The following is a 26,753-nucleotide window of genomic DNA, read 5'->3' on the forward strand; positions in this document are numbered from 1 at the left end:
GTCGTTGCTGAACCTGGTCGTTGCTGAACCTGGACCTGAGCAACTGCAGCAACCCCAGATCATAGCACTGCCCCCACAGGCGTGTACAGTAGGCAGTCGTAGTTAAATCCATGTGGTGAGTTTCTTTTGGCCAGGCAGTGTATAACTTCAGTCAAAAGAAGAATATGAAAACAAAAACGATCCTCTCCTGAGCAATGAATGTTTAGGAATGACATCAAACATTGCTGTGACCTGACCACATATGACGTGTTTTTTATTTTGTTGTTGCCATTATACTGTTTTTATTATAATGGTGTTAAATAGGATATTTTGAGATAAGTATAGGATAAAATGTCTTTAGTCGTACAATGAATTACATACATTAATAGAATAAAGCATTTAGCTTTAAAAATACAAAAATCACTGCAATAGATTTCATGGTAATGGCGTCCGTGTTGATTGTTTCATTTTAAAACGAGAATAACTAGTTATATGTATAACTGGCATTCTTATTTGTGAGAAAAATGCTTTGAAACTATGTGGAAACTACAGCAATGATGTACCATTATGTGTCAGTGTACCACAACAAACCTTTTAAATACCAGGCTCAACTGCACAAGCACACTTATCTTCAATCCAGTTCATCACTTTCCAAGTATGAATAAAGAAACAGTGCTTTAAAAAAGGAAACCACAATAACTGGCAGGAGAGGCTATTATTTATTAATATTATGTACAATTATACCATTGTCATGTCCAGATAATACATTGATAAAGTCAAAGTATGAATACTGGCTCCTGCTTTATTAAGATGCATCTTATAATGTTTTTATTTTTTTCACTCAACTTTGAATCTCAGATCTTTAATGTTTTTGTTAATTTAACTTTATCAATATTCTCTATTAATAATCATTAACGTGTATCTGAGGCACACAGGGAGAACATGAATAAAATAAGTGTAAAAAAAAGCAGAAGAAAACCAAAACTTAAGAGAATTACTGTATGCGGGGGTACATATCTATAAAAACAGTGAGAACGTGATGTTTCGAACAGATGAAAATAAGAGTTGATATTTCCTTGGACTCTGTCGATCATCGGCTCATCCTGTCTGTCAGTGTTTTGTTTTTTTTGTTTGTTTTTTTCAGTGTAAATGGACTTATATAATTTTCTTTCCACAACCATTCTTCCTTCACATTAGCATCGCCGAGATACATGTGGTACTGAGACAAAAATAGTACAGAAAAATTTGTCTGAAGTGCATTTTGGACTTCATTGTAAACAAAGACAGAATTGTCAAATAACGTCTTCTCCCCTGTTTAACTCGAGGAGCAGTGTCTCTCAGGAAAAAGTGTGTATGTGTGTGTCTGTGTGTGTGTGTGTGTGTGTATGTTAAGTGAATGAGCGTGTTAGACGTGTTAAAAGGCTTCAGGTAATAGTGGCATTTGTGTTTTTTATTTGAGCAGCTGAAGAATCAGCTGTTTTTTGTCACATTTTTACATTTTACAGATTGTGTGTGTGTGTGTGTGTGTGTGTGTTTGTGTTTGTGTGTGTGTCTGTCTCTTTCTTTCTTTCTCTCTCTCTCTCGGTGTGTGGTACTGTACTTAAATCAGCTGAAGGTCGTGAGGGCACGTGTTCAGGTTTTGTGTCATCCTGTCCTGCATACAGCGTGTGTGTGTGTGTGTGTGTGTGTGTGTGTGTGTGTGTGTGTAAACTCATACCTAAGTCATATATATTATGTACAGTACAATGTTGCAGTTTGTCTGTTGAATCTTACATACAGTGAATACAGGGTGCAAACAGTGTCCCAAGACGGGAGCGATGTCTGTCTGTTTGTTGGACGTGCGTGCGTGCGCGAGTGCGTGTCTGTGTGTGTGTGTGTCTGTGTCTGTGTGTGTGTGTGTGTGTGTGTGTGTGTGTTTGCGGTCGCGGTCGATGTGCGTGGCTCAGTTCCAGATCTTAAGGAAGCTGTCCCAGGACCCGGTGCTCACCGCCATGCCGTCATCCGTCACGCCCAGACAGCTCACACGATTGTCATGGCCGGCCAGGACCCCTGCAGGGGGGACAGGGACAAACAAAAGAAGACTTGTTGCTGTAAAAATGTTTTGCTCTCCAGACTTTGCCGAAACTTTTTAAAAACCACCCCGAACACAGGGACCCTGTGTTTATTACTGCTTTAACTTGCAACACAGTTTGGGCCGTGTGTTCTAACATGTACGGTTTCTACAAAACAAGGCTTGAGACGTGTGAATTCACTGCAGAGCTCGGTTGACCGACAAACTGTCAAAGGGATTTAGTTTTGTAATTCCATTTCTTGATGATATTATGTTGTATTTTGTGCTTACAACTCTCCGTTTCCAATTACAAATCACAATTTATGGGCGTACCATGCTGCATATTGTTTTTCAACTCGTCATCTTTTGGTATGTTCACTTATAACGTTAAGTTGGTTGATTAATTTGCAGGAAAACATCTCCGTGGTGCTCAGTCACACCTCCACCATTCAACCCGTTATCATAGTTAAATGTAATACATTTGAAAAGTTTAAAGTCTAACTGTTCTAACTCTTCATACTTTAAAGGAGGTCAATTAACCTTTAATTGGTGAATGAAATGTCACGTTAGGTTTTCAGTCTCTTCGAGCACCAAACATGCTTTCACATGGTTTTTGACGTAAATATTGCAGACGATGGTCAGATAAGTGTTAGTTATATTTTGCAGTGATACAATATGGGCTGTTGCCAATTGTGTGCATTCAAATTTAAAAAAAACCTGCAAGTTGAACCTTTTTTGTCAGACATTTTGGCATGCCAGCAGCACACAGCTGTTTCCTGTCCTGAGTTCCACTCACCTGCTCTGTCTCCCTTCATGGCGTCCCAGATGTTGCAGTTAAAGTCGTCATAACCAGCCAGCAGCAAACGGCCGGAGCGGGAGAAAGCCACGGAGGTGATGCCACAAATGATGTTGTCATGGCAGTAGAGGCTGAGCTCCTGGTCTGCACGCAGGTCAAACAGCCTGCAGGTGGCGTCGTCTGAGCCTGTGGCAAAGGCGCTGCCGTTGGGAAAGAACTGAGGAGGAGCACAGGGAGAGGAGTAGCAAGCAGGAAGTGTGGATACAGATTTAGTCTCCCTCTATATCGTCCCTTATTCCCTACATGCCCTTACATGACAGAAAACAGTGCTCATTGGCTACTAGTGTCTGAATCTGATCAGATGATCGCGGGGTTTCAAAAGCAAATCTGTCCACCTGTCATCTATCAGGTGCAACCTGTGTGGCGTCTGGACTCAGTTGGAGTCTGGACTGATGCAGGATGTTCAGATATGGTGTTAATTGATAATCTTGTTAATCCTTTAGCGTGCTCCCAGTTTAAATCCCCCCCAAAGCTGGATACAAGACAGCGTGTGACGTCACCGTGACAAATCCTGGAGGCGCTCTGTTGATCGTGTATTAGACGGTTTACAGCAGACGGCCACTTTAGAGCTATGTTGCGCCGATACCAGAGCAAGACATTTGGAATTCCTAGTAGACCTATCAGTTTATGTACACTTTCTTTATCCATTTTTGTTCTATCTCTGGTACATTCAGGTTTGTAATTTTTTCTCAGTGGATAAAGCTTTTTTATATTTGGGGCCGCCGGTCCTCTGAGCACACTCACACAGATGGCGTTGATGTCCGACTCGTGGCCCGTGAAGGTCTGCCGGCACATGCTGTCCCTGATGTCCCACAGTTTGACAGAGGCGTCGCAGGCCCCTGACACGAAGGTACGGAGGTCGGGCGACAGGGACAGACTCATGACGTCGCCGCTGTGCCCCGAGAAAACCGTGGTCTGCTGACTCGTCTCGATGTCCCACAGTGCACTGGGGCAGAGAGGCAGAATTAGACACTGACCAGCTTAGGAAAACAATGTTTGCACTGCTCACTATCTGCGTTTTGATCTCTGCGGCTCACCATGTGGTGTCTCCTGAACTCGTGATGATTTGATTGTCATCAATGAAACGGCAACATGACAGGTAACCTGAGAGAACAGAGCAGGTGTTTGTTGGGGAACTGAATTAAATTTGACTTTACAACATGCCATATTCTACAAATACATACATTTATATCAGTGTACCAAATAGCAATTCATGATAGAATTGGTTATTGAGCTTTCCGTTGAGCAGACTTTGACGGACGCCTGATACTTTATGACAATAGCGTTGTATTAGAGACGTCTTCATACTACGTTGCAGCCCATTCTGCAAATCCCGTACAGCAGCACAGCAGCCACACAGTCACAAGCCTGAGTCTCGCAGACAGGAGTTGATGTCTCAGCTCATTAAGACAGCGCTGCCTTGCGAATAATTAACCATGTCAATGAAATCTTCGTTGTTCGGGAGCATAGCTTTCCCCACGAGCCACGGGGCCGCTGCACGCTAGTCCGAAATGTCTCATCGTGTTCGAGTCGCAGGAAAAAGTTGAAGGCAAACAGAAGCGGCTGAAAGGGGCGACGTTCTCTCACCTGTGTGGCCAGGTAGCTCCCTGCTGACCCTGACGTTGCCCTCGCGAGTCTTCAAGCAGTAGATGGAGCAGATGTTGTCCAGGCCTCCGCAGGCCACGTAGTTCCCAGAAGGTGCGTACGCACAGGTCATCACCCAGGAGGAGCGCAGCGGGATGGCGTGTATCTAAGACGGTATGGAGGCAACACACGTTACACAAACCCTCAATAAGAGCATAACCATGGATCACTAGCCTGATGCTAATGTCACTGGCTAATGTTAGAATAAGTCACGATAAAGGTCGCAGCAGAAGCTGTTACAAGTCAAACCCTCCTCCTACAGGAGAACGACTTCACTCCACTCTTACTTAAAGGGTCAAATGTGACTATTTATTCAGCTGAAGAGACGAATAGCCAGCTGACTTTACCTTGTTAGTGGTGTAGCTGTCCCAGATGATCAGTTTTCCATCTTGAGAGGCACTAACCAGAAGCCTGTAGAGACACAAACATTCAAAGTTTATTTACTATCGATGGACGTTCTGTTAGGCTCAGTGTTTATTTTCTGATTGAACTAAAACTGTGGACTGGTTTAAAATGGAATTGGCCTACTGGCAATACAGACAACACATTACAACTGAAAACTTTGATTTTGCTAAAAATGTCAGAACACACACACACACTTGGGATATAACTGGCACTACGGCTTTTGTGCTACTTGAGCCTACACGGTGGTTCTGAACCTAAAGCAGCTTTTGGATGTTTTGGCTTTGGTCAGCGTGCTGTCACAGTGACAATGCCCACGTGATGAATAAAGGTATAATTTTACCGTGATTACCATCATAGTGTGGCACGGAAGCATGCTAACATTATCTTATTAGCACTCAACACACTGCAGTGTAAACAGGCAAATACCTGCTGGCACGGCACCAGTACAGCGAGAGGAACGCTTTAGTCACAGTCGACAACGTAGAGGGTTTGGTAAGTCGACACTCACTTTGAGTCAGTGCCCCAGTGCATGGCGTAGATCTTGGCGAGGTGGCCGCGGAGGGTGCGTCTCGTCCGCATCTGAATCCGCCCCACAGGATCCAGACCGGCAGTTATCTGAGGAGAGGTTATGCAAAAAATGAGTTTGAATAAAATCACCCTTTTTTTTAATTGATAACTGTGGGAGGTGAAGCTACTTGAGATTTAAATGATAGTGTAATATACCATGCCGAAATTGATGGTACAATTACATTTAGGTGTAAAATTAAATTTACAAATGGCAGTATTATAGTAATGGATAAAGCATAGCACGTAAATGGTAAACCATCACACAATCATCAATAACTAAGAATCTATATTTACAACAATGCGTTACAAAATAAGAAGTGTAAGATTTCTCCCATAAATGTATTATTATTATGTTTCCAACTCTACAATGACCAAACCCATTCTTATCACTGAAATCAAACCCAAAAAACTTTAAATTACATGTATTGTATTCTTATACATCTTACTGATGGGACATTCAGTGGCACTCACCTGTGTCAGGGTTGAATCTCCACATGCTTTCCTGGCATCCTGTTGGAGAGGGAATGATAGGAGGAAAAAGACATTACACAACATGTTAATATATAAATGGATGTAAACTAAACTATAAAAACATGACTTACTCTTATCTGGTTCCTAAGCTGCTCGGCCTCCTGGCGAAGTTGCTCCAGCTCACTCATTTTTTATTCGTCTGACTGTCACCTGTTGGTCGTGGAAACTTCAAATGTCAGTCTCAGATTTCCATAAAGTATCATCTCATAATTAATACAAAATTACTGCTGATGTGTGTGTGAGCCCCATGGGGATTAGCATAGTTTCATGATTTCATAATCCACTATAATCCAAGAGTCCACTTTCATCAAAAATGAATCAATTAGGTTAAATAATATACTTAAAATACTGTTTGTAAAAACTACAAAAATTAAAACCGACAAATTTTAATCTCTACGGTTTACTGAACGCACACAGTGAGAAAAAACCTTGTAATCTGTTTATGGCTGTGCAACCATGCCTGGTTTAACTGAGGAGAATAATCTGTAATGACTAAGCCTCTATCGAGCAGCCAGCATCGCTACCAGGCAGCAGATACCGAGCGAACACTCCCTTTAAAGCCGAGGGAACTTGTTACACTGTGCAATTACAGGTTGTGTATCAAGTCAGAACTGGTGCTAATGCTGGATACAGTCATCTTCATGTCATCTGAGATACTGCGGTTTGGAAGAATTAACATGGCAGGAGATCTATGGTTTCGCTATGGGCCAACTGGGTCCTCACACACTGTACATCACATCATGCTTTCAGTAGGAAACAGCATTTCCTGTTGCTGATAGGAGCACAGTTACACATTCAAACCGCTTCCCAAATAGGGAGCTTCTATTTGCATGTGTGTTGCAATTCAAATCCACGGCAAACATGCATACAGTGCACACTGCAAAGGAAGAGCAATTAGCTACAGTAGGTCACTGTTCCCTGGAGGGACCTGCGACCAGATGGATCACACGGCACTAATGGAAGCCAAAAGGGGCGCATCATGGGTCTCAGTCTCCTGGCACAGCTGCTCATTTAGCCAATGAGGAGGAGAAAAGCTGAGGGGGGTGATGCATCACAGATCAGGCCTGGATGGGTCGGACCAGATGCTCGGATGCATGTTTGAGTCGCCTGCGAGCATCGACTGGATGCGAGCAGATCTGTGATGGAGTCATGCCGATGGACAGAGTGAAAAAGACCCACATACATATCGTAGCCCACAGACTCCACCTGAACTGATGCATGGCCAGACAAGAGGCGATACCTCCTTCACGATGACGAGGAAGGTTAAACGTTAGAATAAAAGCCTGTATCCTCAGTGGCCCCCAGCATCTGAGGGGAGTCGTGGCCTTTTTTTTTTAGAGCACACATTTTATAACACAAGTGGAGAGAAATTCAGAGAACATGATGCCAAAGTGTGACATGGCCCCACCCCTTTGGATGCACATCTGATGTGGAGCTACACCAACATGGCATGACTACATCTGCAGCTGGAGATGGAGTGCAGAGCCACTGCATGTTGGTCAGAGTAAACGTTAACGCACACGGGCCTGTCTGTGCTGGCGGCTCCGCGCCGCGTAAAAGCCGCAGTAAACGAAAAAAAAAAGCGGGTACGAGCCCGACACTAGCATATAAGATGCACCCCATAAGGGTTTTGTTTCGCCGTCCGCCGCATTTAGAGATGCCATGGTGTATTGAAATGGGGGAAGGCAGGCCCCGTGAAAGCAGGCTACATCACATATTGATCAGGGCTGATGGAGGCCTTGACCACATCTTGTTTCAGATGCTGTGCTCCTAAAATGCGGATGTAGCTAAGTTAATTTAGTCGAAATGATGCCACGAATAGGCACATCATCACCCAGCCATCTCACACTCAATGGGCTGGCCTACAACGGCTGTCACAGGCGTTTGATAATGGGGTGGCTACCTGTTAATTCTCCCGATGGTTTTTTTTTTCCTCTTTTTTTTTTTTTTTTCCTCTGCCGCGAAAAAAAAAGGCAACGTCCCCCGGAAAAAAAGAGAAAAAATCCCGTGGAGGGGTTTACAGCTATATGTCTTTTTCACTCATTAACAAAGATGAGATCCACTCTAAAGTCCGTGTGTCACGATGAGGCTGTTTCCAAATCCTTCAGCGAGCAGGCGAACGGAGGAGGGCTACACACATTTCCATTGCTCTGCTTTAGTGGAGCCTCCTGAAAAAAAGATGAGATCTGCTGCTGCTGCTGCTGCTGCTGCTGTGTTGCCGTTTCCTCCTCGAAATGTTTCCCCCTTTTTTCACGCCCGAGCAGTTAACAAAACCATCTTTGTCCAATGCGACGTAAACAAACACGGTTCGGCTCGGTCCTCGGCCCGCATCAAGCGCTGTCCATTAAATACTACACAGTCCGTTTCACTCCGATTCTGCTTTTCGTGACGTTATCCTCGCTTCCTTCCTCTCTCTCTGGTTTCCTCCTCCCTCTGCCGACACTTCATCAGGACAACCGCCTCCGAGCTAACAATGAATTACTGAGCAGAATCGGCCTCGTATAGAAAAAAATGGCATTAAAAAAACCCTTCAAAGCTGCAAAAGACAATCAACCCATCAGTTAGACCGACTGGGTGGATTTTCTCCCGGTATAATGAGCGGCGGCCCTCTCGGTCAGTTATCCACACGGTTCCTGTTTTTTTTTTTTTTTCTCTTTTTTTTCTGAATATCATTATTCAGAAACAAGCAGCTAGATCACGCGGTGGGCGCTTGCAGAAGGATCCTCAAATCCGGGCATGAAGCATGTTTCAACCACACCCATCTCTTAAATACTAGTAAATCCCATGACCCCCCTCTGATCAGATCACTTTGCAGTTTTGAGATCCTTTTTTTTTTACCTGGACTCGTCAGTTTGAGATGTTCTATGTTGCTCATGTGACAGGTCCTCACAAATGCAATGTTTTTTTGTTTGTTTTGTACTAATGCTCATTTCATGTTTTTTCAGGATTGTAGTACAATGAGGGAAATGTGTTGAAGGATGGCCTCATTCTGAACATACATACCCATCCTCTCCCCTCTGTTGTTACAGAATGTACATCACGCTTTCCCACTGATTGCAGAGGTCAAATGAACAAGAAATCAGAGCATAAAGAGCTGAACTGGTGGTTGGATCAGGTGACGTGTTGCAGTAGCTCTACTCTACTGAGACTGAATCAGTTAGTGAGTCTTTGTATGTATGTATGAAATAAACTGGATGTGGGAATAAGTATGGATGTGATTTAGGAAATCCCCCAATGTTCCTTTATCACTTCTCATTGTATACGTCTGTCTGTCTGTCTGTCTGTCCGTCTATCTATCTATCTATCTATCTATCTATCTATCTATCTATCTATCTATCTATCTATCTATCTATCTATCTATCTATCTATCTAATTATGTCTATATTTGTATGTCTGTCTATTAGTCTATCTTAAGGTCTATCTTGATTTATATCTAGTTGATTAACTAAAGGCACATTATCATCTCATTTCTAAATAAGCAACTGTTTGTGCCTGTAGGACATAACGTTTTGACATTTACTTGGTGTTATAAGACATATGCACAGCACTGGAAACCATTTATCGAGAAGCTTGTGAAATATGATAAAGGAGATGCTGCATGTCCACAGCCCTCTTCGCCCTCTCTAACATCACACAATCCTCACATCAGTCCCCTTGTTCATTGTCAGTCGTTTGTTTGTTTCTAGAGTGACTATAACGGCTTCTGTAGACTATTTGAACGATTTAATGTTTTTCTTATATGGAAAAATATCCATCATTGTAATGATAACCTTTTTTGACATCCTAGATTAGTCCTGCTACAAAATGACCCCCCCCCCCCCCCTCAACATTTCTATTTATGGACGTCATCTCTGTCTCAACAACGACCCCTGGTGTGGAGAAGAGGTCTTACAGTCCAGCCGACGGAACAACTTCACAGCAGCGCTTCCTGATCATAAATGTGTATGCATCCAAGATCCAAGTTGTTATCTTACTAAACCCCGCAGACTAATGTCCGCTCACCACCTGGCGTATTGGAAGTTATTAACACGCTATTGGTGATGTCACGTGTGGCTCGACTCCTATAAGGGGCGTGGTGACTTTGGGCAGGCAGCAGCACCTCTGCTCACAGCAGTTTTGGGGTATTTCTGCCCTCCCCTTTCGGCAGTCACATGGGCGGTTTCTGCTCTCCCGTGACACTTTTGAACAAATAAAAAGGCAACGAGGCGTGCCATGGCTGCTGTGTTGTTATTGGGCAGCACGTCGTTCACAGCATCCAACTCCTCGGGACGGCTCAGTCCTGTCATGTCCACCGACCCGGTGCGCTTGCATTGACCCTCCACTGCGCATCTGACCCGGGGCATCTTCTCCAGAAACCGCCGAGACGAGCCGAGAGAGGCGGACAAAACAAGTAGGAAGTGGGTGAAACTGTCCCGTGGAGGTTCACCGAGGTAAGTTTGGCTGGCCTCGGTTTTTTTGGGGGGGTGGAGGGGGATACTAAAGGATCACACCTGCTTGTCTGTGACCGGACGAACACATCCTGGATGTTTCCGTTTGATTGACACGCTGCGCGAGCGCTTCCCACCGGCTGCGTTGCTTTGTGACAGCCGGTCGCGCGGCCACTTCCTGGACCGAGAGTCTCGAAACGTAAACAACCAGCTGCTGAATGGCGTGTTATTTAGCCAATGGTGCGCCCCTTAAAATACGTAAAGTTTTAATGTCGCAGTTGCTCCACCCTCATGATAAGTGAATGTGACGGAAACGGTGTTTTCTTTTGGTATCCGACTTGTTTCGGAAGTAGGGTCTCGAGACCCCGAGAGGGCCTCTTTAGGTCTGTTCAGGCGGTCTGCATAGATATGAGAGATAGTCGCTCAGTGCGCCACTGACAGCGTCCTGCAGAGCATGGCCGCTTCCAGCATCACTGAATATGAGGGAAGCAGCAGAGTAACTGATCTGGATCAGTGCATGCAGTATACAGTACTCCCTGTCAACGAACAACTTCCCTGTTTATACAGATCACAACTCAAATATCCATGATGGGGTTGAGACTATGTGTCATACGATATTTTACTGGACTTGTGAATGTCGTGCAACTGTAATAAAAACACAAAAGTAAGTGTTTTAAATTACATTTCATCAGCAATTGGTGGACAGACTAGAAATGCCCATGGAGTACACTAGAAACATGCACATGTTAAATTGGGCTGCACTTGAAAATTATTTACAAGACTGAATGGTCTGTCCATTATTCTCTTGATATGGGGCAGGAATATGTCAAATCTGAGCAGGGTTTTCAAATTATTATTATTTTTTAGCATATATATATATATATATAAGTGCTAATTCATTTTCTGTCCTGCCACTAACCAATGAATGGTTTAATTGTTTCAACTGTACTGGTAAAATATTCTGAAAATATTTAGTAGAAGAGAATCGTGTAACTGGGTGTGATCCCTGTAATAATTAGGAGATCATGTCCCATCATGTTTTGTTCATGTGATTCCTGTATGACTTCATGACTCACAGAGAGGAGTGTCGTTGATGCGACTCTGGCCACAGCATCAGTGAAAAACTGCCTCCTTAAGGGGGAAAATGTGAAAGTTGAACTTTGCTGGCATCTGAGAGGGCGGAGAAAAAAAAAGGTCACCTAAACGCAGGGACATGCCCAGGCTCCTCAGCGAAGATGTCTGCGCTTTGCTTTGAGCTGTACGTAAAAACAGACAAGCAGCTGTGAATCAGGTGACTGCAAATACCAACCTGAGGTGTGAACCGCAGCAACTCACGGACTCTCTGGTGGCACTTTGGTGCCTGATGTTTCTAAAATTGTGTAGTAAATGAATGTAAAAAAGGGAAGCTACTGCCTGTGGAAACAAGTGAAAGTAAAGGTTCTAACATTGTCGTATCAGCCAGGTGACTTTGTGGCGCCTGAGTGCTGGTGAACAATATGAAAGTTTGTCTCAAAAGCCTCATAACTCTTTGGCGTAAACACTTGGTTTATTGTGATGCTGGAAGCCTTCATGAGGCAGTACATCACATGGGCTACTGTTCACATGATGGTCTTCATTCCGAGGAAGTGCAGTCAAGGTTAGAAGCATCACTGTGTGTTTATTGGTGTGACAAAAACAAACGCCTGTGTGTTTGCAGCTTGTTGCTGCACTTGATTTGACGCGGAGAACAATGCATCAACTTACAAAGGCTGTACACACTGTGAAATAACACATCAACAACATGAGAGACATTTGTCTGTGGAGCTTAATGATGAAAAAGCAGACAGAACAAACTAAAGTGACCATGATCTCTGACTTTAACCATTTTTCCTTTCTACTATGCATGCAAAGTGCTTCATGACTAGGCAGTTAACAGTTTGTTACAAAGTAGTGTACGACAAGCACGTTCGAATTATTGCCTTTTTAAGCCGTTGATTCAACACTGTAGTTCTATATCTTTCTGTTTGAAACCCGTCTTTATTAATTTTGTCTTCGACAGACTGATCCCAGGCTCTAAGCACCAAACATGTCGAACGAACGCACCCCTCTGATCACCTCGGGGGTATGCGGGCTGGCAGTGACCGCAGTGGCATGCGGCGTGGAGTTGGACGCCGCCACTGAATCCGGCTCCGGGTCACCAAGCAAAGACCCTCGACAACTGAACACTTTCTTCGGGGTGATGGTGCCGACCATCCTCTCCATGTTCAGCATCGTGCTGTTCCTGAGAACCGGTAAGCAGATCCGATGACGAGAAAGCTGTTTTGAGTTGTAGACGGTGGGAGTTGTCATGAATCCCTTGCAATAAAATTGAGTCATTGTGCTGTGCAGTCGTGAGTAACACTGACGTGATCTCTCTTGCAGGGTTCGTGGTTGGTCACGCAGGGCTGTTACAGGGTCTTTTAATGGTGGTTGTAGCCTACGTCATTATATCTCTCACAATACTGTCCATCTGTGCCATTTCCACCAACGGTGCAATACAAGGGGGCGGAGCCTACTGTATCCTTACACACCAAACTGTTGTTTTCCACAGTGCTGCTTAATCTTGCCATTTCATTCGGAACATCAGCCTTAACATAATGTGACCAGACATGATAAGCCGGTCTCTGGGTCCAGAGTTTGGAGGAAGCATTGGTTTGATGTTCTTCCTGGCCAAAGGGTTTGCATGTGGAGAGTATGTTCTTGGTCTTGTGGAGGCGTTACTTGATGTGTTCGGTGCAGATCCTGGTAAGTTTTCGGTTTATGTTTTGTTTTTAGTTGACTAAACATCCCTTTAGTTGACTAAAGGGATGTGTAGTACACATCCCTTTCTTGTCTTGAGAAGTCTCAGTTTTCTTCTTGCTCTGTTGTAGAGTCGTCTGTGTCCGAAGGCGTGCGTGTGCTTCCACAGGGCTACTGGTACACGGTGCTGTACTCCTCAGCAGTCCTCCTGCTGTGTCTGTTCGTGTGCCTGGTGGGCGCGCACATCTACTCCCGCACCGCCTTCATCATCCTGCTGGTGATCACTGTAACCCTGCTGTCCATCTTCGTCAGCTCTTTGGCGGTCAAACCTCGTGATTTTGTCATCGGTCACAAGGGGACCGGCAACCAGACTTTACGCTACAACGCTAGCTACACAGGCTTCAATGCCACCACCCTGAGGAACAACCTGGGCTGTAAGTGTTTGGGGCTTAATGTTGGTGTGAAAGAGGATCTGGAAGTACCTTGAGGCATTTGGGTTACCTATTCAAGGTTTCGCTTTCATTGTCATTGCAGCTGGTTACTCTTTGGACTACAGCACCAACTCTGTCATGTCTTTTGCCACCGTGTTCGCGGTCATGTTCACCAGCTGCACCGGGATTATGGCCGGAGCCAACATGTCAGGTTAAAGCTTGTTGTCTTGCATAAATAATCACATTGGAGGGAAGGGTGTCATTGCAGAAGTTAGAATGTAACTTCGGTATTTTGCCATTATGTCATTGCTGCTTTGAGCTTCTTAATTTATATGCATGTCGTTATGCAGAATATTGTCACTCGAGAGATTTGTTTAAACAAACGCAGCAATTCAGTAAATCTGCACTGAGCACATGCACACCCTGATGTTTGCTCCCACTCCGCATATCTCTGAAGGGGAGCTGAAGACGCCGAGTGTTTCTATCCCCAAAGGAACCATCGTAGCCGTCTTTTACACTTTCACAGTCTACGTCCTTGTCTTCATCCTGGTCAGCGCCACATGTGACAGGTCTGAAAATAGTTCATTGTGGTGTTGTCTGATATGAATGCTTTAAGAGAGATCAACAATATAAAGTAATTTGTTTCTTTTTCTGTAGGACCCTGTTGATTCAGGATTATGGCTTCCTCCAGAGGATAAACATCTGGCCGCCGTTCGTCACCGTCGGGATATTCTGCGCTGCTCTTTCAGCTGCGATGTGCGCTATGATCGGAGCGTCCCGTATCCTCCATGCTCTTGCTCTGGATCAGCTCTTTGGTACGGCTTTATGTTTTGGCTCATTATATGGCTTCCCCCTCTTCACTCGTTTTCTAACAGACTGTTGTTTTCCCCTCACAGGTTTGCCATTAGCCCCAGCTACAATCACATCAAGCTCCGGGAATCCGTGGGTGGCTGTGCTGTACACCTGGGGTTTGGCACAGGTGAGCAGAGCTTCTGCCTCATGCAGTTATATATTTTTCTAATTACAACTAGTGTCCTAAGCCGTTGTGTGTCTGTGTTTCAGTGTGTAGTGTTTGCAGGCCAGCTCAATGCCGTGGCAGGTTTGGTGACTGTTTTCTACTTGCTTGCCTACGCTGCGGTTGATCTGGCCTGTTTGGCTCTTGAGTGGGCGTCGGCACCAAATTTCAGGTAATAAAATCAATATTAAAAGTAAAATGATAAGTGATCAGTAGGCATTCCTATCACAATTTCCATCGGTGTGTAATTGAATCCAACAGCAAAATCAAATTGTCATAATGAAATTACAACAAACAAAAACAACTGCTGTAGAAGTAAAATTTCCAATATTATTTGAGAAGAAAAGGTTTTATGCGTTTAGTTCTGAAACAGCTGGTACTTATTCATAGCGCCTTCATTAACATTAATCTAAAATTGCTCAGCGACACAAAAGCAAAGCGTGTGAGCTACCTTTTTTAAAGGTGTCGTTTTTCAGAGAGTACAGGCTTATAAATGTAGATTACAACAAAATATATATTTAAAACCCAATCAAGCTCACTTGGATTTATTACCATCATATAATTTATGGGACAATAAAATCATATTTAATGTCTTATTGGCTTCTGTTTTTAATGTGTCCAGTGACCTCTATTCTTTGTGTGTGTGTTTAACAGACCGACCTTCCAGCTCTTCTCCTGGCACACCTGCCTGCTGGGCATCCTGAGCTGTTTAGTGATGATGTTCGTCATTAACCCCGTGTACTCCTCAGGCAGTATCGTCCTCCTGCTGCTGCTTCTGCTTTTCCTCCACTACAGATCGCCCACCAGCAGCTGGGGCTACGTCAGCCAGGCTCTCATTTTCCATCAGGTATCTGGACTCATTGCAAACACACACACCTACAGACAGACACACACACATGTGTGTGTGTGTGTGTGTGTGTGTGTGTGTGTGTGTCAACAATGCTGTCTTCCTTTTTCTTTAGGTGCGTAAGTATCTGTTGATGCTGGATGTGAGGAAAGACCATGTGAAGTTCTGGAGGCCGCAGATGTTGTTAATGGTGGCCAACCCTCGCTCCTCCTGTCAGCTCATCCTGTTTGTCAACCAGCTGAAGAAGGGAGGACTCTACGTGTTGGGCCACGTGCAGCTGGGAGATCTGGGTAATTCCCTGTGGATGGTCTGCGATGGCCAACCGTATTAAATTATTCTTATCTGTAAATCATGTTCAAAGTGAAACTCAGCTTTTGGCCTTTTCATGCGTCTGGAAGCCTGCCACTGATGTGTCCAATCAACATGGCATCATGAGATTAGTTGTATCATTCTTTCTGAGAGCACATGAACAAGATGAGCAGCAGAGCACATTTTAAAGTAGGTTGCATTACACTGAAGTTGTGTAACAGATCTGATTGGCTTCCCTGAAGTCACAGGCACCATCATGGAAGACTACCCCGTGGGTTTTCACTTTCCATCTGCTGCTTCTTTTACATTATTAATAAGATAAGAATTTTCCTCTGTATCATAGTTGTGTCAGACCTGAGAGTTCAAACCAGACATCCTTTAATTCGGCCAAATGTCTAGCTCCTTGTAAATATATTGTGTGATGCAACCCAAGGATTCAGAAAGTGCTGACAGGTTCTTTGATTCATTCACTGACCCACAGTTGTAATGCAATTAGTTCGTTACTTTATTATATTTGAGTAACTTGTACTTCGCTTGAGTATTCCCATTTTTTGCATTTTAGCAAACTATATTTGTTTGACAGCTACTTTTCAGAATAAATCTTACCCTTTTCAGCGTTACAACAAAGTCAAATTAACAATCATTTGTTCAAACTTTGATTTAGAATAGTTAACCGCTCGAGCCACTGGACCAGAATAAATGTATTAGTTTCTATATATTGTAAAGTCCACCTCAACCAGCTACAACAGTGAAATGCTACTTATGCACTGATTCCCCACTGTTGACAATCTAATTATATGATAATACAAATATATCAGATCCAGGAGACATTTCACTTTAATACTATTGCGGCAGTAATACTTAATTTAATTACTTAAAGTACATCTAGCTGTACTAAAGCTGATGCACTTAATGTATATACTTTTACTTCTACTTTTCAGTTTAAATGCAGGACTTTTAAAGTCCCTATTTGTTTTGGAGTATTTTTCAATTGGGATACTTTTACCGTTTACTTCAGTAAAGGACCTGACAACCTCATCCACCAATATTCTATCTTCAATTCTGAAATGTGTTCAGTAGTTTTGAATTCCATAAAGTGAAGCCTGTACTCTTCCAATCTATTCCTGAAATGCATTTCATACTAATTCCCCTGTGCTCCAGACTCTCTGCCGTCAGACCCGGTTCAGCAGCAGTACAACTTCTGGTTGAGCCTCGTTGATAAACTCGGGGTGAAGGCCTTTGTGGACCTGACGCTGTCCCCCTCTGTCAGACAGGGAACACAGCATCTGCTGCGCATCACAGGCCTCGGTAAGCGTTCCCTCATCCCCGGCCATCTTACATTCAGTACAGATTATGGTTTTGCTTTATCTGAACTTCTGTTTCCCACTACAAGGTGGCATGAAGCCCAACACACTGATTTTGGGTTTCTACGACAGCTGCACTCCTGAGGACTTCTTCCTGCAGGACTCTGCGTTCTGTGACTCCTCGAATGGACAAGGGAGTGAGGGCGAATACAATTTTGGGGTCGACTTGCCTTCATTGCAGGCCCATTTTCCACCGGTGCGACATGTTGAGAGCCCACGCTGGCTATCACCTGAGGAGTACGTGGGGATCATTTCTGACGCCATTAAAATGAACAAGAACGTGTGCCTCGGCCGCTATTTCTTCCAGTTGGAGGGAGAGGATAAAGATAGCAAGGTGGACGGGTCGGAGCGGACAATCGACGTGTGGCCCCTCAACCTGCTCCATCCCGGCAGCCGGGATTACGAGGACGTGTGCAGCCTGTTCCTGCTGCAGATGGCCTGCGTGCTCAACATGTCCAACAAATGGCGCCACGCAAGGATGCGAATCTTCCTGAATGTGGAGACTGAGTCCAGCGACCAGGGCTGGGTGGTGAACGAGGAGACGTTCCGGGAGCTGCTGAAGAAGCTGAGGATCAGGGCGTCAATAAAGATCGTGCCTTGGGACTCTGTGGTGCAGCACCATGTTCAGCCAAACGGCGAGCCTCCTGCACAGCCAGCGCGAGCTCTCTCCGAGGAGTTCTTGTCCGCAGTGAACTGTATGCTGATGGAGCACAGCGCTCAAGCCGCTGTGCGCTTCCTGTATTTACCTCGACCCACCGGTCAGCGCAGCCAGTCGCAGCAGTACTTGGCTCAGCTGGAAGCCGTGACCAATAGTTTGGGGCCGACGCTCCTGATTCACGGGGTCACCCCGGTCACGTACACTGATCTGTGAGCGTGCGCGGTCGTTTTGTTCGCTGATATTGTAGAGGCAGCAAGGTCTTATCTGCGTGAGTTTAAACTCGGGTTACATGTAAAGTTAACAAATAATGTAAAGAAAAGTGGATGCTAGGTTACAGTATGTAGCACCATTTACAGTATGGTCACCTAATGAAGCTTTTTAGATGTTTTACGTAAGCTTTCAAAAGGATCACAGCCACAGATCACAGAGTGCATTTAAAAAAATACGCCACTTGAGCTTTATGTATTTAAAGAGGTTACTTTCCTATTTACATACACTTGAACTGGCTTGGTGAGCCAAGAAATGTGGGAATACTAACTGTTTTGGGTGTGATTTTATGTTGACACAACCTCCTGTTTGGATCAGCTTTAAACCTGTCTCTTCAAAAGAGATGGAAATGTGTCAAAGACTCACTTTGTTTGGAGCAATACGGGTTGTCTTTGACATTCAATATAGTTACGTCTAAATATCATTTTATGGAGGAAATTATGAATTTGTGTTAACAATTGACCAAGGTAAAAACTTTTCTAAAATGGTGTTGTGTTAAAGCATAATCATTCTAACTGTTTATGCTTTCTTTTTTACATTCTCAGACTTCTTCTGAACCAAAATATTTAATTTTGTTGTTGTTTCTGAGCAGAATTCAGTTCTGGTTTTTGTTTCCCATGCAGTTTTGCAAACATGTCTTGTTTTGCTGTTAAATGCATCACTCTTCACAAAGGGAACCGTTTTCTACATGTGACCTCAGAATGATGAACAGCATGTGCTGCTGTTGTATGTGTTTACTTGAAGACTATACTTGGATTTTGTGATGCAAATTGTCAAATTATAACCACAACATGGTTATATAGATGAGAGCCATTCTAATCTAGTCTCATAGGACCACGACCAATGATGATTCAGACCAACTCCAGGCTGAAACCAGAGTAGTCACATGTTCCACAGTTAATTTATCTTATTTACAATACAAATACAGAGTACAATGTCACTTTCTTGTCACATTTGCTTTTATAGTGTTGCAGCACTTACATAGACCTTTTAACATTCATAAAAGGGCCATTTAACGAATGGAAAATTTCTTCATAGGTCATTTTCATGACCTTTTGCTCAATGACAGAGCCTGAAATAACTGACTCGTGGATACTAAAGCTCATTCTTGTCGATGTACATAATAAACTGCTGATTGTCATAGGTGGAAATATATGCCAAATGTAATATGTATTGGTATCAACTGTAATATGGCAAAATTTAAATATGTATTTAAAAGATTGCTTAAATGCAATACAAACAGATTGTGTGTTTCTGTGTAATAGTATGTACTGTACATTAACAGAAAAACTCTATATTATATTACCCTACAGGTTATCTTCATGTATAATTCAAAACTTTATGCAACTGAGAATAACTAAATATGCAAAATATAACAATATACATTTTTAATGCAGTTTACCATGTTATGATAGTACACATATTTTTAGAAATATGTACAGTGGTTGTTTGGTTAAGCTTATAAAGTCTATTTTTAGCTGTAAAAGTCAACGTTCATGTCAGTTAGAACTTCTGTCACACAACTACTCCTCCTTTTGACCGAGCGTCTCCTTTTTCTTGCACACGGTTGTCTCATGTTGGCTGGCTGGTGCGTAGTTTCTGAACTTTCTGACGAGGAACGAGGACATGCGGAACCAGTCCGGCAGCAGTATTGTGAGGGCAATGTTCTGTAGTACGATAGGACAGAGGAGAAAAAGCATTAGGATGGCGCAGCAGGTGAGGGTTTGTAAGTGACCATCTCTCATCCACCTGACCTGGAGCGCGTGGGACAGACAGCCGCTGGTGTAGCTGGTGTGGCCCACGGTGTTCAAGGCCTCACGGGCGAAACCGGAAGCACTCCTCACAAAGAAGTTGACCGTCTTGTGTTTCGTCATGTTGGTGGACACCATGAAGGGGGCCACACACTGGGGAAGAATTGACTGGTTGAACTTCCTTTTAAATCACACACACTGATGACTTTTAAAAATAACTTTCCGTTTGAGCACTGAGAAACAATGAGTCCAGCGCAGCAGTCTCCAAAGCACGGTGTGCTGGACGCAGCTTCCAATGCAGTGAATAAACTAAACGGGAACATAACCTGAGTCAGTGTGAACCGGCTGCCGGTGAGCACACTAAGTTTGTTTTATGAGCTGAATGTTTGTTCAACCGAAGAAAAACACATATAAATAATTTTAGTGGTACTAAGCAACTTTAGAAATCAATACTTCTGGTTGAATGCATGTCATAAAACATCTTCAGTTGTGGCTGTTATTTATCATCATGAACTTAAACATCAGTGGATGGTGTTTGGCATTGAAGTAGTACCAGCTCGCATGGTCAAGGGCCAAGCTCCAAAGACTTAATTTGAGGGGTTGGGGCTAATCCACCTTCAAGTCATCAAGTGCATTTTAACATTTTGGCCCAATCCCAATCTCCACACTAACAGACAAAGACTTTGAGTCGCGCTCCTGTAAAGTCTGTGAGAGTTCAGGACTGTTCCAACGTCAAATCATTGAGTGTTTTAGGGCTCGCTCGGAGACATTTTGAGCCCTTTATGAAGGCTTACCGTAAATCTGCATTTCTGCAGACTTGGACCAAGGGAATTACCCACAATTCATACCAATGTGACATTAAACACATGATTGCCATTGGGATTGAGACAAACCAAGCAAAAAGGCGCAGTTCAACAACAATACTCATGCCCAAAACGCCTCCTGCAGCATTCTGTTGTTTTTGCTCTTTGCAAAAAAAAGATTTAGTCTGCGCTGTCCGACTTTCGAAGTAAAACTTGAGATTAAACTCCTTGGTGCGCGTCAGCTGCGGGATACTGTTATTAACCAAATCTTTCGTTAACAGCTAAAAACACATCTGTGGTTTCAGTGTATTAAACAAGCCAGTGTAATGACATAAGTATGTGTCAATTCCTCTCAATCCTAATGAGTGTTCTGTCTCAATTATTATTGCTTAATTCTTTGTTTTTGTTACATGTTGAAGTCATATCTTGTTTAAAGTGAATAAAACTGTCAGGGTTAAATGACTATGTTTACTTTATATACGATGCTTTTCATTGCTTAAAACATGTCCTCCAGCTTTAGTACATTTGAATGGCCGAGGTTAAGTCTCACATACTTTACCTGAACAATAATTCCCTTTGACTTGTACTCTGCATGCAGACACTGAGAGAAATATGTCACAAAAATCTGAAATAAAGAAGAAAGTCACAAAACAAGCAGAAGAGGGTGAGTGTCATGAAGTTGTGCATTATTTGAATGAATATGTGCACATAAATAACATAATGTCTGGATGAGAAAGTACCTTAGTGGCACAATAAAGGGACAACAAAGGCTGTGGACGAACGCCCACTTCAGAGGACATATTGATAATCAGCCCGGTCCCTCTGGGAAGGAGAGGGAAGACAAACGTCCATCAATTAATCTCGAATGACTTCATTTCAACTTCTGGATGTTTGTGACATTACCTTTTAACCATGCTTGGAAGGACCAGCCTGGTCATCTGAGCGAGGAAAATATAAATCATGATCTTTTTTTTTAATGCAGCAATAGCCATTTACAAAATATACAACTTAGTTCAGATATAGTGGAAACGTGGACTTCATAAACACACAAGCATACAGTAAATGTTTTACCTGAGGCACTGAAAGCATATTGCAGTTGATAATCTGAGTGATTTTCTGGTCATAATAAACACACAAGGGAAAATATTAGTTAGAAATTAGACAAACATGACATCTAACAGCCAAAAAAAACAAAGCACCTGTTATTATATTATATTATATTTAATATGTTACCTGTTCAGCATCTGGTACATCCAAGAAATAGGCAAAATGGTCAGAGTAGGTCATTCCTACATTGTTAACTGTGAGGGTTACAAAGACACACACAGCCTCTGTTAATATTGTCTCATGTCAATAATTAACTGATTCAATGTGGTGACGTCCATAGAACTGTTACTGTTACTATCTACACAGGTTTGAAAGTATTTTGGTATAAAAAAAAATGTAGCCAAACTTTCAGTATTATTAATTTGTGTCTGGCATTTGCGAAATTAAAATTCAGCAAGTTATGAGTATTTTAACTATGAACTATAAACATAGATCATTTAAAAGTATACTTTACATGATCTGCTGGTGATCTGCATCAGATAGATACTGTGGTGAAACAGAAGATGACCTTCTGATTAGCCTACTATGTCTGAGTGAGGACATTAAAATATCTATTTGAAATATACAGGCTTTTGTGTAAATTATCCTGTAAGTTATTATGAGTTTAGTACGAGTGCACACCCTGTGATCTTTTGCGCTCCCTGAGGGGGCCTGAACGCCTGGTTGGGAAACCACTTTCTATTATAAGATGTGACTTCCTGGAAGCAATTTAGCAACAGTGATGAGTTATTGCTCCAATAAACAGCTTTTTCTCTGTCAACGTTTTCTAGAAGAATTGCTTGCAATATATTTGAGTTCCTAAAGTATCTGTAACCTCCCAGTACTTTTCTTGTGCTTTGTAAATTGTTGTCCTATTACCCAGAATCCCAATCTCCAGTCCCTTTAGTTGTTCTGCGATAGTAGTGTAGATACTTTGGCCGTCTGTGAAGTCCACTTGGATGGTGCGAGTCTTTCGTCCATACTGATCCTCTGTTGCACATGGAAAGACAATTGTGTTTACTGCGATGGGGAAACCGTAAACTGTAGTGGTGCAACGGAGCCGAGAACTCAGGGTTCGGTTTGTGTCAGGGATCGGATCTCAGATTGTATCGGCACAAAAGAAAAAAGGGAGGAAATATAACTTTTAGAGATCCCTGATCATGTTTTTTTTGTTTGCTACCAGTACTAATCATCGATCCTTGATGATCCATATGAGCAGATACGGATTTCCTTGTTTAATTCTAGCAGCTGATCTACAAGCCTCCAGACTTTTTTGACACGCTCCCAAAAATCCCTTCAACTGCTCTGAAGTCTGTGTGAACCATCAAACATTCAAAATGGTATCCTTTACTTTGTTTAAGTCATCTGTTCATATACTACTATACTATAGTGTACGGGGTAAATTATTATGAAATCTTCTCATTAGTAGTTTTGATGATGCGTCATAAGCTGCGTCATAAACAGTTTATAGTTCATCATTCATATCTATTTATGTTGTTGTGAAAACATCTTTTTCAACAGCTGGATTTATTCACGTTTCTCACCAACTCTACATTTTACGAGATGTGAAAGCATGATCATAACGTTATAATTTACTTTTGCTCAATACCCATTTGTATTGACCAGACAGAGCACACAGACCCTGAACGCATCATAATGTAACTGAATGAAGCTTAGCGCTGCTGCCATCATTACTATTCCTGTCACTTTAAACACAGATTGCTTGTTTACAATGTAACATTAACAGAGTTCAGCGACTAGAAAAGCATGAATGCCGATCTCTTGATCGCATATTCAGCAGCAAAACTTTATGTCACTGTCATGGTTAACGTTAATCTGTGTAATTCATCTGGTGTGGGGAAGAAGAAGTTTAAGGCACCGCCTCATTGCTGCAGCAGTAGAACAGCAGTTTTATTTTCTCTTCACTCACTTATTTCTTTGGCAATCATTTGAAGCTTATCATCCGATCTGCTTACCAAAACAACATCCAGGCCTCGTTGGGCCAGCTAGGAGGAGACATACAGGACAGACAAGTGTGTTGGCTCAACAACAACATTCTGCATGGATGAGATCAGAAACACGCGATCTAAAACGACTTAACAAATATCAACCAACTGTCTAGCTCCTAACTTGACATTTAGACCCCATCATGGGGAGAAATTGTTGTAGGAAGTTGACGACTCACCTCACAGGCATAGGCTTTGCCAATGCCAGATGTGGCACCGGTGACAACTGCACAAATGAGAACACGCACATGTTAGAGGAATCAACGTTACACTCATTTTAGATTCATTGAAACCCTTGTCTTTTTGTTTATCAAGTCATGAGAGAAGTTTACAAGATGTGGATTTGACGACAAAGGCGATAGAGGCATGGTCTTATGAAAAAAATAAAGGTTGCATTTCAAACAATTTGAAGAAGTGGAAACAACTGCCCTAAGTTAACAAAGGGATATGGGAAATTAATTTTAAGTTCATGCCTGCAGAGGATTGAAATGTTCGCTGGCAAAAAGACGGAAATGTCCCATCGTGGAGGAATGTAAACATCTTATCAAATCCCTTATCAAACTGGCTCCACTGAAAGGAAGTCTGGTGCTACTGATGAAAGCTATTGTTGTATGAATATCCAAATATTCCCACGTCTCAGCAGTCTGCTCCCTGTAGTTCCCTAACTTACAGTCTCTACCACCTGTTTCACAACTGAATTTACATTTGAAATAGTTTGTTGCCTTGAAAGAAGACTGACTATATGATTAAAAGGGAAATGTCTGCAATGTTTCCATAGTGTTACATGTGATGCGAGAATGTTGTTTTGCCCCCAAATACCCTTTTGTCAGACCAGACAAGCAGTGACAGTAAATCATTATATGACCACATTGAGCATTTGAGCTCAAAATATCTTTGCTGTTTTTCTTTGGGCCCTCTGCAGTCTACTAGGTGGTTAGAAAGAAGAGTTTAAACTGTTATTTTCTAAATCTATCAAATGTTAAGTTGATGTTCTGTGATCCAGATTCAATAGTGCTAATTTTCTATTTCTGTTGTAATGTTTAAAAAGCTTTGACAAAGCAATATACCTGTAAATATTTCAACTTGTTACAGGCTGCATAATTGTGCACTTGACACTAAAACATCTTCCTATTTAAATCTGCACTCATTTTATTGATAATCTTCAAGTTTCTTTTACCAATGACAGACTTCTTTTATTCATATGAAACTGTCGGTGAGATCTTTGTCAATCTGGTTGAATCCTTGCACATTGTACAACATTTTGTTCTCCATGTACAAAACAAACCTTTCATCGGAAAAATAACATTCATTTGTAAAGAATTTTCTGTAAAAGTCTTTGCATGAGAGACAATTAAAACATATAGAGTAGTCCTCTCTCAGTCATTTGAATATAACAAATCAAGGTTTAGTGGCAGGTGATCCAAACCTTTAAACCACAGTGTACTTACAGTGTACATCTCTTTCTACTAAAATGAAACTTAACCCTTAAATCTTGCATCCTTAACATTTTGTTTATCTCCAAAAACATCTGACACAGGTTTTCTTTGACATTACCTGCCCATTGCCCATACGTCTTTAAATCCACATGCCAAAGCTCGGACAAAAAAAACTGTCTGAGTCCACACCAACATCTCCAGACCAGTCTCAGCAGGTGGAAAACAACAGTAAATACCCCAATGATGGCCAACGCGTTAGTGAATGACATTTTGCAGCAGAGCTCTTGACTGAACAGGTTTCCCTTCACAGATGATGTTAAATATATATTAGAGGAAGTGAAAACTTTGTTTATGTACTCCTCCCACACTGCTCCACCCATCACTGAGAGCTGCTGTCAGACACAGTGAGCATAGCAGACAACAAATGGGCCCCCACAATGCACCTGAAGCTTTCAAACGCCCCGCAGACTCAACTACATCTTTTTTTTAATCGTCATTCAAAGATGCAACATCATTTTCTGTCCCAAACAGTTTGCAGAAACATTCACCTCAGTTCCAGCTCCTGGCAGCGGTGCCAAGTGTTTTTCTGCTGCAACTACATCAGAAGGAGACTAACACAATGTATTTTGTGACAGCCGGTAAGTCCAGAGGTTAAATATTTAGATATGCGACATCAATGCATTACATTGTTGTCCCTCATTCCACAACCACCTGCTAATGCAAACTTAGAATAAATGTGTAAGTGGACACGAAAATGTATTTTAACTGCTTAACATCAAAGAGATTGGGCTGCAGTGAATTCACAGTCTCTCTCTGTTTTATTCAGGTATCAGATCAACCGACAGAGGGTGCTGCAGCTTTCTAACCAGCCGCAGCTGGACCAGGATCTGCTAGAGACATATGCAGTGATGTACCTGTACAATGGGAAACCTGCTCAGTTGAGTTAATGTGCCAATGTAATTCTTCAAATTATTTTTTGTCTGACATTATCTATTATCCATATTTTAGCGTCAAAGAAAAACTCTAGAAAATACAAGTCAAGACAATAAAAAGTGCAACTTCATGTCATGGTTTGAGTTTTGTTTCCTATTTTATTTTAAATGAAATGAATGAAAAGTACTTTATTAATCCCCAAGGAGATTTTTTTTTTGCTGTAGTAGCATCATCCCACACTTACAGACATCAATGAAATAAACTAAACTAAACACACACAATATATATATATATATATATATATATATATATATATATATATATATATATATATATATATATATATATACATATATATATATATATATTTGTAGTCTTGTGTCCCTGTGTCTCTGTACTTCCTGCCCTGGTGATTGTCTGGGATTGTCTGTCTACCTGGTTCCTGATTGTGGATTCCCTGCACCTGTGCTGCCCTCATTGTGTCCACCTGTTGCTCGTTACCTCCTCTTGTATTTAAACCCCATGTGTCGCCTAGCTCCTTGTTGGTTCGTACTGTTTCATCGTGTCTTGTCCTGTCCATTAAACACATTTATATAGCGCTTGTGAAAGTTGTGAAAGTTCTCAAAGACTC

At 42.3% G+C, this 26,753-nt stretch overlaps 3 protein-coding genes across 3 annotated transcripts; 1 reads left to right on the forward strand and 2 right to left on the reverse strand.

Annotated features, from left to right (window-relative positions):
- Positions 1-686: 686 nt before the first annotated feature.
- On the reverse strand, positions 687-8,690 carry gnb2 (guanine nucleotide binding protein (G protein), beta polypeptide 2). Its single transcript, XM_068600282.1, has 10 exons — positions 7,936-8,690; positions 6,104-6,182; positions 5,973-6,011; positions 5,443-5,549; positions 4,877-4,940; positions 4,473-4,635; positions 3,923-3,989; positions 3,630-3,831; positions 2,826-3,042; positions 687-2,028 (listed from the first exon to the last, which is right to left on the reverse strand). The coding sequence occupies exons 2-10, from the start codon at positions 6,158-6,160 to the stop codon at positions 1,922-1,924; spliced, it is 1,023 nt and encodes a 340-aa protein (XP_068456383.1). The 5' UTR covers positions 6,161-6,182; positions 7,936-8,690; the 3' UTR covers positions 687-1,921.
- Positions 8,691-10,278: 1,588 nt separating this feature from the next.
- Positions 10,279-19,351, forward strand: slc12a9 (solute carrier family 12 member 9). The gene is made up of 14 exons (XM_068600856.1): positions 10,279-10,462; positions 12,498-12,729; positions 12,860-12,994; positions 13,085-13,222; positions 13,348-13,650; positions 13,751-13,858; positions 14,105-14,216; positions 14,305-14,462; positions 14,544-14,626; positions 14,710-14,834; positions 15,317-15,509; positions 15,625-15,799; positions 16,980-17,126; positions 17,212-19,351. The coding sequence occupies exons 2-14, from the start codon at positions 12,525-12,527 to the stop codon at positions 18,051-18,053; spliced, it is 2,724 nt and encodes a 907-aa protein (XP_068456957.1). The 5' UTR covers positions 10,279-10,462; positions 12,498-12,524; the 3' UTR covers positions 18,054-19,351.
- Positions 19,005-25,458, reverse strand: hsd20b2 (hydroxysteroid (20-beta) dehydrogenase 2). The gene is made up of 11 exons (XM_068600857.1): positions 25,308-25,458; positions 23,933-23,979; positions 23,678-23,753; positions 22,627-22,737; positions 21,895-21,962; positions 21,733-21,777; positions 21,565-21,599; positions 21,402-21,483; positions 21,221-21,286; positions 19,862-20,011; positions 19,005-19,774 (listed from the first exon to the last, which is right to left on the reverse strand). Exons 1-11 carry the CDS (start codon positions 25,456-25,458, stop codon positions 19,631-19,633), a joined length of 975 nt encoding a protein of 324 aa, XP_068456958.1. The 3' UTR covers positions 19,005-19,630.
- Between the last annotated feature and the right edge of the window lie 1,295 nt (positions 25,459-26,753).

The sequence above is a fragment of the Clinocottus analis genome, unplaced genomic scaffold, assembly GCF_023055335.1.
Source record: "Clinocottus analis isolate CAN_PGR_092001 unplaced genomic scaffold, fCliAna1.0.p SCAF_5, whole genome shotgun sequence".
Classification (NCBI taxonomy): Eukaryota; Metazoa; Chordata; class Actinopteri; order Perciformes; family Cottidae; genus Clinocottus; species Clinocottus analis.

What these genes read in the sequence shown, in the direction of transcription:
- gnb2 (XM_068600282.1), bottom strand. Translation starts at nt 6,160, where the DNA reads ATGAGTGAGCTGGAGCAACTTCGCCAGGAGGCCGAGCAGCTTAGGAAC. An exon ending in AGCTTAGGAACCAGATAAGA is followed by an intron (nt 6,012 to 6,103) that starts GTAAGTCATGTT and finishes CCTCTCCAACAG; the next exon opens with GATGCCAGGAAAGCATGTGG. An exon ending in ACAGCTACACCACTAACAAG is followed by an intron (nt 4,636 to 4,876) that starts GTAAAGTCAGCT and finishes ATACCGTCTTAG; the next exon opens with ATACACGCCATCCCGCTGCG.
- slc12a9 (XM_068600856.1), top strand. Translation starts at nt 12,525, where the DNA reads ATGTCGAACGAACGCACCCCTCTGATCACCTCGGGGGTATGCGGGCTG. An exon ending in TGCTCTGGATCAGCTCTTTG is followed by an intron (nt 14,463 to 14,543) that starts GTACGGCTTTAT and finishes TTCCCCTCACAG; the next exon opens with GTTTGCCATTAGCCCCAGCT. An exon ending in AGGCTCTCATTTTCCATCAG is followed by an intron (nt 15,510 to 15,624) that starts GTATCTGGACTC and finishes CTTTTTCTTTAG; the next exon opens with GTGCGTAAGTATCTGTTGAT.
- hsd20b2 (XM_068600857.1), bottom strand. Translation starts at nt 25,458, where the DNA reads ATGTCATTCACTAACGCGTTGGCCATCATTGGGGTATTTACTGTTGTT. An exon ending in ATATGCTTTCAGTGCCTCAG is followed by an intron (nt 21,600 to 21,732) that starts GTAAAACATTTA and finishes TTCCTCGCTCAG; the next exon opens with ATGACCAGGCTGGTCCTTCC. An exon ending in GTCTGTCCCACGCGCTCCAG is followed by an intron (nt 19,775 to 19,861) that starts GTCAGGTGGATG and finishes ATCGTACTACAG; the next exon opens with AACATTGCCCTCACAATACT.